Source organism: Papilio xuthus, unplaced genomic scaffold, assembly GCF_000836235.2.
Source record: "Papilio xuthus unplaced genomic scaffold, Pxut_1.1 DF825946.1, whole genome shotgun sequence".
Lineage (NCBI taxonomy): Eukaryota > Metazoa > Arthropoda > Insecta > Lepidoptera > Papilionidae > Papilio > Papilio xuthus.
The window spans coordinates 5,873,412-5,892,465 of NW_013532703.1; the positions used below are offsets into that span (position 1 = coordinate 5,873,412).

Below are 19,054 nucleotides of genomic sequence, written 5' to 3' on the forward strand. Positions count from 1 at the left end.
AAATATAAAACAAATGCTTTGTGTAATATGAACAATAAAATGTGGAATTTATAAAGAAAATGTAAAAATGGTATTTTGAAGTTGAAATGTTTGAAATCTCAAGATAAATCGAAGATTCTTTTTCTCAAATTCCATTTTTATGTTTTAAAATTCGTTACCAAGAGATTTGAGTGTACCTTTGCTTTTATTTTTAAAATCACAATATTATTGTAATATCAAATATTGCGTTTAAGATTTTTCTAGTGATATTTTTAAGTTAATCAAGTTTTTTGTATGTTCATTTTGTAATTAAATGCCGCTTACCAAAGTGTTTAACGACTTTTATTGGATTGTGTTGAAATGGAAGATTTTTTTACAAATATTGCTACTAAGCGATAGATGGCGCTTGAATACAGTGTAGAAGGTGCCGATGAATGAGAGTTTTGTTGAAAAATAACGCTTTTGCTATTCGGCAATAGATGGCGCTGCACTATCAGTAAAACGTATTCTACTTAAAAGAAACAACAGTATTTTTCTTATGCGTTATTTAGGTGTGTAATTTGAACATAATTTTTTATAGAACAAATATGCGAAATTCGTACTTTTCAAGATAAATCAAAGGTGCGCTAAAGCACAATCAATTTTTTTTAATTTTCTAGGCAGGATTTTAGATCTACGCACCCTTGATAAATTACTAATTAGTAAGTAAAGACAACGGAAAATGTAAGGATGGAAAGAGCGTTAGGATTAAGATGAATTTTGGAATATTATGTTATATAATAAAATGATAAAATGAAAATATTAAATAGAATTATTAGAAATAAAGAGAAAAGCACGCACTGTTACAAGAATATATTTACAACTCATACTTTTTTTATAGAGAAAAAGGAAGAAAAAACATATAAAGTTCTAAATTCAAAAATAAAACAATTATAAATAAAAACGTGTAAAAAGTTCCGTATCTGTCGGCAACAGTAAGCTAATAGTATAAATGCGAATGTTTAGATGGACGGATGAGAATGGATTGATGGGTGTTTGTTTGAAGGTATCTCCGGAACGGCTGCTGAATAATGCTGAAATTTGGCATCGACCTAGAACATAGTCTTGAAGAACACATAGGGTAGTAATTTAGTTTTTAATTCTCTCCCGGATGGTGTCGCGGGCGACTACAAGGCTAGCAATAAATATTACAATAGCTAGACATCTTTATGATCATTGCATCTGGAACTACTGCTGCCTTAAAATAATCAAACGATACTCTGAATCTCAGTTAATTTAAAATATCCGTAAACAAAGGAGTAATACTGTTTCATAGTTAACCAAATAAAAAATCATACGCTGTTATTTCCAACCTGTCACGTCACAGATTATAAAAGGGAACAAAAAAACCCGCGAAGTTCGGTAGCGGCGGGAAGCGTTCGCTAACAGAAACAATTACCAGCGGCCGGCCTCGGCTGCGGACTGATTGACGTGGCTCCCGGCGGTTAATAGCACCACGCTAAACGGATAAAACGGGACAAACCTGTTAAATTAAAAAAACAAATAATTTGCCTGTATGCACATTTTTTTAAAGAAAATTAAGTAGTTTACATATTTACCCGAATAACTGTTTAACTATTCGTTTTGTTCTGAGACCAAAATCTCTGTATAAGATATGTTCATTCCTATCGTTATCTTTAATAAAACCGATATAACAATGTTTTAAACGGAGATTTTAGTCTCAGAAACCCATCAGACAAATGAATTGAAACATCCTTAGCATGGAAATAAGCAACAATAAGCCTTTTCCAATTCCGACGTGATCTACAAAAATTATCAATGTCCTGCAAATGTCAACACATCTGGCAACACTAGGATCGCCTCGGGAGCGGTCAGGAACACTCAGTTCTAATTTGAATTACCGGCGAATTTGATTTGTTCGCTACTGGCACTGGATTGACGTTCGGATATTTTGACTGTTTACTTGATAAGTAGCGTATACATGGTCATGGCAACCATGTATTAAATATCTTTTGAAATAAAATGCCCACAAAATTTTATAGTTTTAGACAATATTAGTTAGAACACATCGGCGCTCGTAGCGCGCTTTCGTTACCAAGTGTCAGATTGATTAGTGAGGGGACATAAACGTTGATATTTTAATAAGGCTAGTGTTGCACCGATACACCGTACAGAGTCGGATTTTCTTCCTAATAAAACGTAAGCTTACAAAATATGTTAAAAATAAATTCTGATAATTCCGTCTAGAACATAGAAGTAAATTGAAATAATAACATTAAAAGGATTCATTATGGTAACAAATTAATCGTCGCCGTTGTGTCGTCGTTGTTCAACTGATGATGGTGGACAGTTCGTAACTTTGCCGCACTCTATTAGAAAAAATAAACAAAATAAATGACAATATAAAGATGAAACAAGGCCAGGAAGTAAAGAATACAGATTATGTTTAAACGATTGTTAAATGTCTTGAAATCTTTTTAAAAACAGATGAAAGGGGAAAAGATAAGATAACGTAGGGGCGTGCCGGTGACGTCAGCCCGCACAATAAAGGAATGTCCCGCGCCCCCTAGCGGCCTGTTTTTGAATATATCTGCGTATCCGGAGATTCGTTTGACAAATTGAATTAATTCCATATCTGTGATCGCATCGGGATTTCTGTTTAATCATATGAAAACTTGTAAAACTTTCCATGTGATTTTGAATATTTTACTATGAAAAATGTATATTTATTTCTTAATCTTTTCAAATAGGTTTTTTTACACAATATTTGTTAGAACCATTTTCGGCGAATGACGTGCTTTTGTTAGAAAGTCCAGTGTCAGAATGAAGAGTGAGGACTGCGTCATTTTCGGATTTTCTTCTTAATTAGTTTTAATTTACAATATGAATCTTCTGCATACATAAAACAAGAACTAGTGAAACTAAGAAACTTATTCGCAAAGTTTTTTTTTCTAGAATATATAGATCGTAAAATCAATAAAAAATTGCCTTTAAAATTAATGTGTTTTTTTATTAACAACCACACTTAGTATATAAGTGATTTTCTTGAAATATCTTATGCAATACTTAACGATATTTATTTCGTGAATTGGAAAGAGTCAATTTTGCTTCCGAAACGCATCTTTCTTTTTTTTTGCAATATATGTAGATACACAGTTATTTTTAAAATAGTAGATAAATGTAGTGTCAACATTGTACTAAAACAGTTTAATTTGTACATACAATGCGTTGACCCCTGTCTCTGCTTGTGTTTGCTAAACCACTTTAACCGGTATACGGTTACTGATGGATTGTGTTGCGAAATTCAATAGAATAATGTGCAAAACGGAGTGCATTTTGTGCGGTGAGTTATTTTTTCTTTTTGTAAAAGTACAACATAATATGTACAGAAACCTTACAAATATAATATGTGTTAATTATTACAAATTGCCGATCATTTTGAGTTAACGTTTTAGTCTACCAGACCACAGAATTAGCCTAGCACGTATAGCACCGCTTGACCATTGCAATGACTATCAGAAAACAGATGTGAAGTGGTATTCCACGTTTCGTACGATTCAAATTTCCCTTTTCTTATAAGGAAAGGATGAAAAGGCGAGGTGATTTTATCTGAGTAGGAGATACAAAGGAAGGGGAAATATTCTCGTTCAGTGTGTCCTTTCTCTACTGATAACGCAAGTCATTTGCAATTTGGACGTCTATGAAAAGCGTTCGCTTTTTCAGCGAATCCAGGCGTTTACTCGTTTGCCAGCATTTCATATAAAAAAACTCTCCTAATTGATTTATTTTCGATACCTGCTGCTCGTTATAGCATATAGTATATTTATTACTAGCGGTCGCCCGCGACTCCTCCCGCACTATATCTTCTTCCAGGCTATGTTCTATATGTATGCAAAATTTCATTGAGATCCAGTCAACCGTTCTGGATACCTTCAAACATCCATCTAAACATTTAAAAAGTGGTTTTGGTATTTAAACTTCGTATTTATTTATTAAGAAAAGAATAAGATAGTAAGATTAGTAGGATTATTGTGTAAACCGAAAAACTTCATAATAAAGTAGAAAATAAATCAACTATTTAAATGAATGTAACATAAGAAATATATAAAAGGAAACAGAATCGTTCTCAGCGGAGGGAATTGTATCAAATGTTCACAAATTGCTTGTCGACATACGATACCATACATGGATTTAGAGGAAAGTGACAGGGCTGTATTCAAGTGTTATTTGAATTATGTATGCTTGCAATTTTATTTATTATTTTTTTTATACACAATATTATGTTAAACTAATTATCTAGACCAACTAACTAACATTTTTCGCGTTAATTTTAAATATTATAACATTTAGTTTAATTGAGGTTAACGGTTTCATAACCGAGAATTGCTTCAATTAAAAGGTATTGTTATGATATAAATTTCATTATCTATATATATAAAAGAAAGTCGTGGTGGTTACACTATTTATAACTCAAGAACGGCTTTACCGATATGGTTGAAAATTGGTGAGGAGGTAGCTTAGAGCCAGGAGACGGACATAGGATACTATTTATTCATTTTATTACGAACTTATGCCTTGAAGAGCTGCGTTTTTAACTTACTAATATAATAAATACGAATGTTTAGACGGATGGATATTTTAAGGAGATATCTGTAGATCTACTCGATCACGGATGTAGAACATAATCTGGAAAAATGCGTAGGCTACTTACCTTTTTTTCTAAGCGAACTGAGTCGCGGGCGATAGCTATGTCAAGTTATTTCCTATTATTCGTAATACAACCCTGTAGTCGATCGTGTAGCCCCATGTTTACACGTCTCAGTACACAAACTACACGTCGCCTGTCGCCGCGCTATTGATGACATACATACAACCACGCAGAATGGATACGGCAACTATTCTGTAAAGCACTTAGTTCAGTACAACCCTTAGTGTAGATTTAGTATTAAACATAGTTAACGGTCTCATTTAGAGATCGATTAATAATTCTAGGGTTAGTAACTATTGTATTTATTTTTAACTTTTATACTTCTTCTTGCAAATTTAAAATCAGAAAGAAAACACATCAACGATTAATTGTAAATGCTTGTTATGAAAAAAAAAATATTTAAGTAACTATTTTTTTATATGGTTATCCCTTTTTTTTCAGAGGGGAATGCTTTATGCATACTCCTCGCCCCGGGGGGGACGCGGTAGTTATGTGGGATTCTCCTCCATAACGGAGGCATACCCACTAAACCCCTCTGTTCCTCCAACGCATCGGGACGGGACCACGGGCACGCTTTCGCTCTCGTCCGCGGCCATATGGTTATCCCTAAAGTAATCTTCATATAGATATAACATAAAAAACAACCTGCCATAAGTAAAGAACGTTTAAAACTAATTCTCACGATAACACGTGAAAATTTGCGACAATTGCAAAAGAAATCTCATATGTTCGGAAACATTCCATTTAGGATTACGAATAACAAAAAAGTCTAAATCCAAAAGGCCAACATGAATAGGCCACACGCAACGTATAAATAGATACTAAAAACTATAAAAACCCGGCCCCATATAAACATTGCTCTCGTCACCCCTTCTTATTAAAAAAAAAAACAATATTGCTTCTATTATGGGTTCCGTAATTTTTTTTAACTAAAACAACTTATATATTTATTTATTTTTTATATTATAAGGTGACAAACGAGCGAACAACCACCTGAAATCCCTGAAATAGCTGACCGTTGCCCATAGACACGCAATTGCATATGCGTTGCTTACCTAAATAATGCCTTGGCGCCTAAATATTCGCGTAATATTGACTGTTTTTATAAGCGCTTAATCTAACAAAGTATTTATTTATCTGTCCTATTTTATCTGTGTTACAACAAATTTGAAAGACATTCATATATACGTTTAAAGTTTCGGTAATGCCAAATGTCAATGATTAAGCAAAGTATTAATGGTTTTTGTTGTATAAAAACGAGCCCCTAAATAACAAATGAACGCGCGAACGCATCCAAAAAAGGAACAATAGAGGTTTGACAATCGTTGAAATGGCGGCCTAATTTGACATTAAAAAACGCGCCAATTCAATTGTCGGATAATTTATCGATGTTTTGATAACAAAAAGGAGACGTTTTATTAATGATGTTTTATAAAAATTCATTCTTTCGTATTTGCAGACCATAAATAATTCTAGCTTTAGATGTTTTCACGCTACAGTTGATTTTAAAGCGGTTAATGTTTACAAATTGTCGATCTCAGCAACGTTCTGAAACCGGTTTCTGTGACGTCTTAATTAAAAATCATTCCGCTACATAAAGTTCTTGGGAGCGATGTTTTTAAATAAATTAATGTTGCATCTACATACGTATTACACAAATTATTGCCGACAACTAACGATAAGCTAATTCTCTTAGACAAAACAAAGTAACTAATAGGTTATTATTGAATTATTGGGAAATTTTTGTAAGTTTAGGTGTGGATTATTTTTTAATGTTATTTTAACAGTGGAATAGATACTTTTCAGTAATCATTAACTACTAAAAAAAGAGACATCCTAGAAAAATATTAGACTTCATCATCAGCTCACTATACGTCCACAAGGAGGGGCTCGGAGCCTACACTAAATCAAGGGTAACTAGGCCATAGTCAACTACTCTGGCCAAATGCGTGTTGGTTGACTTCACACATATCTTTTAATTTCTTCTCAGATATGTGCAGGTAGCATCACGATGTTTTCTTTCACCGTAAGATAGGTCTTTATTATAGAAACTATTTGCAGTGTTGCCATTTACAATAATTACCTCACAATACACCGTATGTTGCTAGTTTTACTAGTTCAACAGAAAACTCTATAATCCAAAGATATTAAGTAAAGTTTTAGCAATAACTAGATGTCGCCCGCGAATCCGTCTGCGCGGAATTAAAAAAAAATATTAGTAGCCTATGTGTTCTTCCAGAATACGTTCTACATCCCTGCCAAATTTCATCGACATCCGATCTGGAGATACCTTCAAACAAACATCCATCTAAACATTCGCATTTATAATATTAGTAAGATCTTACAAAAATCTTATTATAGAAAATGGGGTTGATACTTTACGACCGTTTAATACTGCCATATGTGGGGTCGTAACTAACTCACAGAATGGAAACGCGACAAATAAATCCAATATCTGTTTAATAAATATATGTAAGAATTTCACGGGTCATTTAGTCGATGCTTTGATTTATTGCATATTTTGCTAACCCTATAACGAAATAATAGGCTATTCATAAACGATTTTGTACCCTTTACTTTATTTTTTATATACTTGCATTTTGTTTTGCAAACATAAACAGGTCTGCTTTGGGCTAAATAAAATTTTTCTTTATTTCGCTACGAAGTTAGAAATAAATAACTAACAATTATGAAAAACAAAAATATCTCTATTGCCGTCGAATATAAAATTCTCGTGTCACTATTTTCGTTCTCATACTCCTCCGAAACGGCTTGACCGATTCTCATGAAATTTTGTGAGCATATTGAGTGGGTCTGAGAATCGGCCAACATCTATTTTTAATCCCGCGCGTACGGAGTCGCAGGCGACAGCTAGTATGTTATAAACAGATTGTATTTACAAAATATATATATATATACATACGCGTATTTGTGCCGTTCTAAACAAACCTAGTTAATAGTTTGGGCTTATAAAAATAAGAACGCGTCGAATACTGGCCGAAATGAAATTTCTGAACGCTGTTAGCCGCTGTCAGTTGCCCGCGAACACTTTGATTGACGTTCCCGCGTACCTCAGTTTTTTTGCAATAAAACCGGCTCCGTAGTACACCGTCGACAATCTAATCGTAAGTCCAATGCCAAAAGTCATGTTCAAAAACACATTTTCATCTTATTTAAAAATGAACGAACAAATGCTTTACTTGACAATACTTTTAACAAAAAAAAATTGTCTTTAAAATCAAAACACGATATTACTATCCCTTCTGTTTAAGGCAATTTTAATTTAAAAAATTAATCCCTACAATTATAAATCGCTAGATATAAATAAAATATACTCCATCTCTGTTTAGTGCATAGCCCCATCTCGCTCCAAGAACATATGTCGTTACGCCGCGTGCACGTCACGTGACCACTTGCGAGGATTTTCTATGCATTTGTGCGTTTATTTTATCGGTTTGGCTATAATGCGTTTGATGTGGGGGCATCTCATTGTATTTGCTGGATTTTTTAATTTTATGACCAAACGAGTTGGCAAAAGATTTTTGAAATGAGATCATACACTGTCTATGGCAGAGCTTTAGAAATTTTATTCAAGCGTTATAAGATTTGTTCGTTCAATCTCTGATCTTTTAAATTTCCTGGTCTGGATAGATTATTAATTCAAATCACTGAAAGGCATGAGTAAACCCAAAGGTCATCTTTTTAACAACTTATAATACGACTAGTAAGAGTTGTAAGTTATAGTCATAGGTTTGCAACAAGATTGTTGTATCTTCATTTTGACCGGGTACACTCCGGTGTACATATCCAAAACCAAACATGAACTAACGCAGTAATAAAATCCCCGAAGGAGGAATAACATTTGTTTATTTAATTCAATAGCTGCGAGTGAAGGAGTCGTAAGTGAGAGCTTGTTCAGTAATCGGCTCGGGTCTCGGGGGGCAATTTGTCGCCGCATGCTCGTGACGTCAGCCGCGTGGGCGACACGCGCGCCACGTGCACGTGTCGTCTGCGCGCGATCGACCCACATGTTGACGTTTGATGTTTTCGCGCCATATTTTATACGTCAAATTAACTTGCTGCAGATTATAAAGATGTTGTAGAAAATGAAGATTTTTTTAAAGAAATGATTCATGATTTTGATTTTTACGGTATAATAACGGATTTAGTCGACTTTATTACTACTATATATGAGGTACGGTGATTATATCTCTAACCGGTTGGTTTCTGAATAAATATCCGTGTATTAATATCGTCATCTCTGTCATTACTTTTGACAAAACAGAGATAACAATAGTTTTTAAACGAAGATTTTAGTCTCAAGCATGGTAAGCAAAGGTAAGGTATGGTACTTATATCATACAAGTTCTGTACCGTTTTATAAATTACTTCTTAAATTTTCTTATAACCAAAAAGCAAAATTACCGGAATGAACTACTAAATTTTGTTTTGTTTTTTATATCATGTTTCAAAGGTTTTGGGATCTAACAAATCAAAGTCCATACACGGGGCGTGAGGTGGAGGCGCGAAAACGTTATAAATAAGGTGTACTGCGTTTGACGGAACGTTAATGTGACCATATGTACATCATACATCAGGACATTTTTTTCCTTGTTGATCATCATCATCATCAGCTCACTATACGTCCCCACCGAGGGCTTCGGAGCCTACCCTAAGTTAAGGGTGATTAGGCCATTGTCAACCACGCTGGCCCAATGCGGGTTGGTTGACTTCACACATATCTTTGAATTTCTTCTCAGATATGTGCAGGTTGCATCACGATATTTTCCTTCATATTGTTTGATATTATGTTTATCCTTTTTTAATTTTGATGTTTTTAAAATAAAATGCATTTAACGGTTTTCATTTCCATTTATTTCCACATAAAATTTATGACACAATATTTAAGGAGTATTGAAGGCTTAACCGAGCTTATTTATTTAGTTTATATACTTATATATACATATAGGTTATATACAGATTAATTGTAGATTTACATAATATTTATTACAACGTGTGGTGACACTAGTTTTATACTTAACATTTGGTTTTAATTTGTTTATTTGGTAAATCTCTTGGTATAATGTTTCGGCGACAAAAAACCTCTTTTAAAAAATATTCCTATCTCTGTTTTTTTAAAGATAATGACAGGGATGGCGGTATTTTATCCAGAGATTTTGGTGTGAGAAACTAATGGCCAGCAACATAAAAAAAATTAAAGAAAAAATACAGATAATTATTTGAATTTCGAAATAATAATTTTGAAATTTTTATTCCTTAGTATTAAAAGTATTTTATTGTATAGAGTCCAGTGCTTTTCTTTATATTTAAGAAGTAAGAAATTGTTTTTAATTTTTTAAAGTGCAATATATTTCTAAATGGCCATGATTATTAATAATATTAAATTTAATTTCCTATACAATGATTTTTATGTACAATTTTAGGTTTACAGTAATTATTATGAAACTTACTTTAATAGAGATGAAAATATGCTAAGCAAATTATAAATTAATGGGACAAGGGGACGGATATATCTATATAATTTAAAAGGAATTTGTTACGATTACAAGAAACTTATAATAATAATATTTTTTTTAAATTGTTAGGGTTTTAAATTAAAAATTGACAAATTAATTAACAGTTCATAAACGTTAAATAAGTTACAAATTATTTTCTCGTTTATATTTAACGCGATAATGCTTCTGTATTTTAATTTGTTATTAGGATGAATTAATTGTGAAGCTAAATACAATTTTTATATTACATTACGTTGCAGATTATTAAATAACTTAAATTGAAAATAATTTACATTTAATAATCTTAATTATCTAAAACAGGTCATGTTACATTTATTTCTTCGTCAGAGGCGCTCGCGTCACTGTCAAAATCATCACCGTCCTCCATGTTCGAATAATTTTCGCGGGGAAACATTTGACCAGTCGCCATTTTGTCTTCATAACGGTAACTGTCATTTTGACTGGAAGATGGCGCGAACATTTTGTTCTTTTCATCACACTGGTCTTCATTTATTGGGGAAAGTGGAGACATTTTGGATTTATCAGCCTCAGCATCGGATAGATCTGGATGTGGGTTGTTCTTGTTGGGTAAAGTCTGTTCTCTTGAACCGCCCGAAGCTAAGAGCTCGCGTTCTTTAGAGTTGCGCCATTTCATGCGACGATTTTGGAACCAAATTTTTACCTGAGAATAAAAAATATTTAAAGTTATATATTTGGTTGTCGTTGATGGACATTGGACGTACTTTAAGCTTAGTAATTTTTAAATTAAGACTTAAGTTTAGAAACTTTTTTGGAGTATAGAACATTTTAACAGTGGCAGAGCCCGCTTTAACATCTTCGCATGAATCGGCCCGGCTTGCCCGGTGAAATACCACGACCACACAGAAGAAAGGTGTGAAGTGGAAGCAATTCCGCGTTTCGTCTGATGAGTGTGCGTCCCGGAGGCCAAAATTAGTCCTCTTTCCATTCCCACCCTTTTTCTTATAAGGAAAGGATGGGAAGTGGAAGTGGACTTTCCGGATGAGAGGATGCATGGAAAGGGAAAATATTTTCTTTCTGTGCATCCTCTCCCCCGTCGATCAAAGGTAGGCAACGCATATGCAATTGCGTATGTCTATGGGCAACGGTCACTTCGCTATTTCAGCGATTTCAGGTGGCCGCTCGCTCGTTCGCCACCTTATGATATAAAAAAAAACTGTTTTTTTAGTACACTAAAGTCATAACATTACGTAAAACATGTAACTATACAAACAATGAATAGATGGCGATAATAATAAAAAAAACCAAGTCATTATCGTTAAAATTATCATTAAAAAGGGCGCGAAAACCATTTATATTTTTTTACTCCATCGATTCCTCATTTTCGCCAATTTTTTTGTGTGAAATCCTAATATTTTTTCGGAATAAACCGTATCCACGTATTGTGTTGCTGCCAGAGCATTTTATTGATGGTGGAAGGCGTGGCTGTACGCGGGTGTTCCTGTGCCTCGCAAGCGAAAAAAAAAAGTTGGCTTATTTTTGCTTTTGATTAACAATCTGTAATGTCAGGGGCGCGAGAGAATTTCATAGTTAAATATCATCGTTTTTTTTTTTAATTTAAAAATGCACAAAGGATTACTTTTAGGTAAAGTTTTATAGCATAGGAGGAACAAGGTCTTTGAAGTCACAATAAGGACTTTGAGTAAAAATAAAAAAAGACATAGAAATAAAAGGTAAATTTTGATATTAGACTGTTCAATCGCATGATTAGGTAACGCAAAACGTCTTTCCTCAATTTTAACTATAACATAACTAATTGAGGTGTCCAGTAAAAATCTTACTTCTTACTACATTTGTAATTTCAATTACAAATTGCAGTGTCTGTCTGTATATTTTTGTACTTCTTTCTATTAGCAACGCATAACGGTCGTGACGTCATGTACGAATGAATGACGCATGTCATCATCGCCCACAAATGAATGGCCGAATATGATAAATCGTTCAATATATTTTTGTCATTGTCACCAGGTTTATTGCGTGACATATTCATTTTGCGTTATGCAGTTTTATTTTTTTGTCTAGAACTCATTCTATATAAAAAAGCAAATATTAAAATGTTCCTATTATTCTTTCAAGCTAATTGATAGGATAAATCCCTGAATGTTACAATGTTTTTTTATTATTTAATGATAATACTGGCCGTAATATTAATACAAGAAGTTTTGATCAAGAAGTTCATTTAAATCGTAAATCCTTAGCGTAGTTTAAAAGATACTGTCAATGCTTTAAAAAAATAAATTATAACTTTCACACATAATCGTGGCTAATGCGTCGAGTTCCTATATAAAAAAAAAAGAATATCCGAAACGGAAATGACAAATCGTATGGCGCGATCCGCCGGAACCAATTGGTTACCGAACGATTCGCGCCTTCGCGCCGAGCACGTCATTTGTCAAACTTTTAAATATCGAACGATCGATTTCTTTTATTGAATCTTTGTTCAGAATTGAATCGTTAAATGGCGTAATCGTGATACGTCAAAAAATTAAAATTGACGATTGATAATGATGTCAAAAAGGCAGATGTTAATGTATTGTAGAAAGTAACACGAATTAAGATGTTTGACTAAAGATATTAACAGATTTTAATGTAGGGTCCATGAAGCTATAAGATGGATTTTGACCCATTTTTTTTTTCAAATTATTTATATAGACATGTAATGTATGGTAATAGTTTTAAAACTACTTTAAGTCTTCGACTTTGACTCGCATTAAATATCGATTTTTAACGAATAAAAAGTAAGAAACCCTTTATTATATTGTCTAGGTCAAAGTTAACATTCTATCTTCTTTTATGGCAATACTCTTCTTCTCTACCATCAGGATTCAGGCGAAAAGTTAGAAAAGCAGGTGGGAAAGAGATAGCTATAATTTATAACAGTTAAGCGATTATTTTAACAAAACAAACTAGGATTGCGGTGGGTCCGCAATTTATCAGCGATATAAAACAAGAGCGCCGTCTTGACCGCGGAGGCAGGGACGACACGTTGCGCTGAAGGGCCGCGACAATACGCCGCCGGCAGCTGACGCCAGCCCCTTTTACTTGCTAGTGTTGTAGTGCAATATCGATAAAATAAAATATTTCATAAATAAAATTATAAGATGTGAAAGATACCATACGACCAGCTTTGAGTTCGCAAAGGATGATATTGAAATTAAAACGCAACAAGCTAGAGAAAAGTAATAATATGTATTTTAAAAATATTATTTTGACCTGTCTTTTATGACGGTACCATTTTACCCGGGTACTAATAATGCGTTTTTCAAGACTGTTCATTTTTCTTACTGTTCTCTAAATATAGTCGGAGTTATATGGCTTTTAACGTCAATAGTTAGTAATATTTTAAAATTGTTATTCCTTAGTATTTGAGAATTTTAGTCAATTGCTTTTATTTCTATTAAAGATCTTATTATCACAAAGTAGTTCGCTGTCACATAATTGTAAAAAAACATAGACGAAGTCTATTACTAGAGTTATAAGTAGAAATATCGATAATTGCACAAAGGATATCGATATAGTTACATAGCAGCACTATCAAGAGACGAGGGTTTGCCTGAGAATTAATTACTTTTTGACATATTCACTTTTATTACAATTTATACGGAATAAGTGATACTGAGCGGATGATTGGGGTGCGGGGCGGGGCCCGGGGAGCAGCGACAGTACGATATGACACATATCATGTGTTGCCATTAGACAATTTGTTTTCAATTTATTTAGAGAATAAAAGAAACGGTAAGATTTTTTTAAAATGTGGTTTAAACTTGTAACTATGATGAACTTTAATAATATTTAAGAACGCCCTAAACTCCTCATGTGAAATAAAACAATGTGAGAATAAAACTTAAGTGATTTCAAAATCTAATTTCTATTTAAAAAGGTACTATTAAACTGTCGCTTCTTTGCGTTTGGTGACGCAAGTTTGTAACGTATATTTAGCGCAATATGCAAACATTGCAAATGTCAAAGGCACATCGTTTGTGAAACATTTTAAATATAACAATAAAACGATAGGGTTGTAAACATGCATTGAAATATTTAAATTTAAAATTGTATTCAAATTAAATTTATTTTAATTTCTGTACTGTTGTACAAATAGAATATTGACATATCACAGATAAAAAACAAACATGCAATGTAGTCCTGTCAATCATGGTGGCTGGCCGAAAACCGCGCCAACAAAAAGTACGCATTCAAAATAAATAAATGCTAATATTTGAAATTGGAACGCCGTGAATGTAAACACGGGCCCCGTTTGAATATTCATTCTAATATGAATATTTCAAATTTCGAATGCGAGTCCGAAAATCAGATTCATGGGACGCGAATTCGTTGACGTTTAATAAAGAATTGTCTGTTATTCACTAAACATATAACAAAATAAGATGTTAGCTAAATAGTATTTAACTTACGAATAAATAAGAACGAATATATCAACATTCTTAATAATTTTCTTTAGTCAATTGAAGAGGAAGATAAAATATTCCTATATATTGCTGTTTCTCTTTATACCAATTGGGTTACAAAAGATAAGGCTTATTATCTCAACTCAACCGAGTTATCAAATTACAAACAACGTAATCCATAAAAATATATTCGAAATGTCCAACAGTAGACCTAATACGAAAACATTCAATAAAAGCTAAACCTGCTCACAAGTATGCTATAAAAATCAGATATCGTACAAAAATAAACCGTTTCCGAACACAAATAAAAAAGGTTAAAAGCCCAACGACCAATGCGGGCCCGGGCAACACTTTTATTCAATACAAAGCGTCCAATAGAAGGGTCGGGTAAGACGCGCACCTACGTTATGCCCGTCTCTTTCGTGCCCACCCATCCCCAACCTCCCTGCACGGGATTCAGTCGTCTTGAGACACAAAATGATATTTTGTATATTTATGGCGTCATTACGTTGTATTTTCTTTTTGTTTCGCGCGCCATTTTTGCGGCCGTTACGTTTTATTGGTTTCAGAACGATAGGTCGAATGTTTTTGGCGGGCAATTTTCTGCGCGCCACATTTTCATACGTTTTATTTTCTTTATAATATACCCTTTTTGTTGTGCTTATTGAGATGTGAAAAGGGATATGAAGTTATTTACGGAGTTTTATTATCGTAAAAGCATTGTTAGTATGTAACTACTTTGTTTTTTAAACAATAATTTCGACATTGCATTTGCATGCTTGATCTTATGTTAAAATTATTTTTCAAATACAGATTAAATAAACATGATATTTGACATTTGTTTAATATTAATTAACACTGGCCATAAAGTTTAAAAACACACAATGGTTGATTTAATCTGTGATTAGGGGTATCGTTTGATTCGTAATAGTAGGCGGGGAGTCGGGCCGGGACAAAGAGGACAGATAATTAGAGTGGCTTATCGTACTGATGAGAAATGCCGCCTAACAAAACCATAGTTAATAGTTAATTGTCGGGTTAAATTTGCTTTCTCTTAATAGTAGTTCTAATGTTAAAACTTGTGTTTTATAATGTAATTTTAGTGACTGGAGTGAAGGAAAAAATTAATTATCAATGTTACCAGTTAATTTATTAAAAAATTAATTACAAAATGTCCGAAATTTTATCCCTTGTTGAAAAGTTACTGATATAGTTAGAACAGCCAATTTAAAAATTATGCCAAGCTTTAAAGTAATTAAAAAATGAAATAAACACCACATCAATTAACTTTAAGCTAAAACACCCGTGTTAAAAAACAAACAAAAACTGTCAAAAATGGCTCCACAGTCGCGCTGAAAAGGCGAAGGCAACGCCACCCTTTCAGCCGACAAAAAGACCTAATCGAACTCTATGGTTGCACGCACAGATTCAAAATGCAAATATCGAGTTCAGGAGCCGGTAATTGTTTTAAAGCGTCCTTTCCCGGGCGCTAGGGGCGGAAACATTCCACCCCTAGCCGCCTGCGTCTGACAGACCCCTCCCTTCTATTATACCCTTGGGGTAACAATTTTTTGTAACACCCCAGTTACTACTTCCCCTAGAGGCGCACGTTTACCGGCGCGTTTCAGTTCCGTCATCTTTTACTTGCGGGTTAAGATTGTGTTTTGTTCTGCTAAAACCTACCTTGTTATATTTTTTAATTACTGTTTTATTTATTTTTATTTTTTTTACCTATATCTGCAGACTAATAAAAGACAGATTGTTACTTGAATATAACTAAAATTATCCTCTACGTAGTTAAAGTTAACAAATCTGCTTGTTTTTTATAATTATGAAGTGCATATTTCAACATAAAATTATGTAATAAATATTTATCAATTAGAAACATACCTGACTGTCCTTCAAGCCTAATTTCTCTGCTAACTTCTTCCGGTCTGGCTTGGAGATATACTTCTGGACCTGGAAGCGTTTCTCCAAACCTTTTCGTTGCAGATCTGAGAAGACAGCGCGTCGCATCATACCACGTCGTGGTTTACCTTAAAAATATATAACATTTTAACAACTGTCACATGGTAGAAATTTTAAAATCGCGTTTAATTATTTTTTAAAGGATTACTTATATTGCTGAAGTTTCAGAATACTTATGAAGGTGTAGATACAGATACAGTTTAACAGTGGTAGAGCCCGCTTTAACATCTTCGCACGCATTGTCCCGTCTCGCCAGGTGAAATACCACGACCACACAGAAGACACGCGTCAAGTGGAGGAAATTCCGCGTTTCGTCAGATGAGTGTGGTACCGTTTTACTATTTATTTTTTCGTCGCTGACAAAGCCTCAACAGAGATATGTAGTTGCTATTAAAGTATTAATAACTTCAATTCACCTCTCGAACTATGCGCCCAGGGGAATCCTCCAGGAAGGGGAAAGACTTGTGTATGCGCTTGCGTCGGTCGTACTGTGAACAATAATTTCTCTGTTATTAATGTAATAAAATGTAACCTATTTGATAAAGTTCCTCAGCCAAATCAAATGAATCTTGATTCAAATAGCACTTATTTAACTTTAGAAGAATCATATCTAAAAATTACGTAGCCCACTATATATCCCCACTAATGGGCTCGTAGCCTACACTAAGTTACGGGTCACTAGGCCTTAGTCAACCAGGCTGGCCCAGGGCGGGAAACTAGTACAGATACTAAGACTGTCTAATAGTAATAAAACATCTATATCTAAGCTACTAGCTGGTTTGTTAAAAACAACTACAGGTATCTATTATCTTATCTTACTATTTTCGTAAATGCGAATGTTTAAATGTATAGATGTATGTAGGAAGTCATCTGCAGAACGGCTGAATGGATCTAGATCAAATTCGACGTAGATATAGAACACGGAATAATAAATTGGCTACTAATTAAGTTTTTTAATTCTGCGCAGACGGATTCGTGGCCGACGGTTACTAAGGCAATAAATTCTAACAACATAAATATGAACTCCTTAGTTTTTTATGTATTTTTTAATAACTTACTTATTCAAATAAAGTAATAGTTAACTAGAGTTAATTAACTTAACTTATAACAGAATTATTAGAGTTGGCAAAAGTAGACTTATGTGGCCGAATTTGTTGTCGGAAATGCCAATTAGATTTTTTTATCTAAAAAAGTTTAAAGATGGAACATAAGAAGCTGGCTGCTTTTAACAATTGTATTCATTCTTTTTTCAAATTCGCACAATATAATTGAATGAAATCGAGCAAAAAAACGTTTTTGGCGCATTAGCAATTGGTAAATTTGAGGTTATGATATTGCTGAATAGCTTCTTTGTTGTATTGTTAGTTTTTTAAAATAGATATTGAAGATTGAGGCAAAGGTAAACAGCTTTATGCCACTCATGTCTTATATCTGGACATAAATGTTAATTAAAAATAAATCGTCCGGTGAATTTTTTTCATCGCATATTAAACTTGCAGAGGTTATGAATTTTCTTCTATGTAAATAAATTACAGATTACTAATTATTGGTTCCTTTATTTAGTTGGATAAGATTTCAAAGATTTTTCACACAGCTCCGTAAGTCACCTACTGACTTGGCGACTTTAATTTCAAGCAAAGAAATCACAGTACCGAAAATGTTAATAATTGGCAAAACTCACCAGCTAGATAGGGATGGTGACAATGCGCGAGAAGATGCTGCAAATGCTGATGCTGCACTGGAATCGGTCTGCTGGCGATTGGCTTCGCGATCGGCCATGGGTTGCCCATCATCGGTTGTCTGTAGTCTGTAAATAATTTGAAATTAGACTTATAAATACGAATGTTTAGATGGATGAGTGGATTGCTAAATGACCTTCAGAACGGTTGCATGGATCTCGTTAAATTTGGCATAGATGTAGAACATAGTCTGGATGAACACATAGACTACTAACTATTTTTTTTAGGTTTGGACGGATTACGAAGCGACAGTTAGTTTATAATATGACCAATAATACAACTTCTACGATATTTACAGATTAATACTTATTTATATCCTATATTCAAGACTAGTTAAGTTAAATTAGTCTAGAATATTAAATTAAACAAATGTAATGTTAGCTACAAACATCTAAAAAAATGTACTGAAATCAGAATAACATAAGGTGGAAAGATGAATGCTGAAAGACATGGGAGACTGGCAAGACTCTGACGACGTCGAGGACCGAGGGTAGTGGACGAGACTAACAAGAAAAGCTGACCCCACCACCATATAGATTATGAGCTAGACAGAGAAAGAGAGAGAGAGAGAGAGAATTATAACATAAGGGAGATATAAAAGTGATTGAAATCTCATATTAATAGACGAATCAGTTTTATTATATGATGTAATTAAGTCGACTCGTGTAGACTCGATTAACTAAAGACGCCTCAGCTCGT

The 19,054-nt window shown here is 33.7% G+C and overlaps 1 protein-coding gene across 1 annotated transcript; it reads right to left on the reverse strand.

Annotated features, from left to right (window-relative positions):
* Positions 1–10,525: 10,525 nt before the first annotated feature.
* Positions 10,526–18,418, reverse strand: Dbx (homeobox protein Dbx). Its single transcript, XM_013320728.1, has 4 exons — positions 18,298–18,418; positions 17,033–17,104; positions 16,539–16,684; positions 10,526–10,885 (listed from the first exon to the last, which is right to left on the reverse strand). The coding sequence occupies exons 1-4, from the start codon at positions 18,407–18,409 to the stop codon at positions 10,526–10,528; spliced, it is 690 nt and encodes a 229-aa protein (XP_013176182.1). The 5' UTR covers positions 18,410–18,418.
* Between the last annotated feature and the right edge of the window lie 636 nt (positions 18,419–19,054).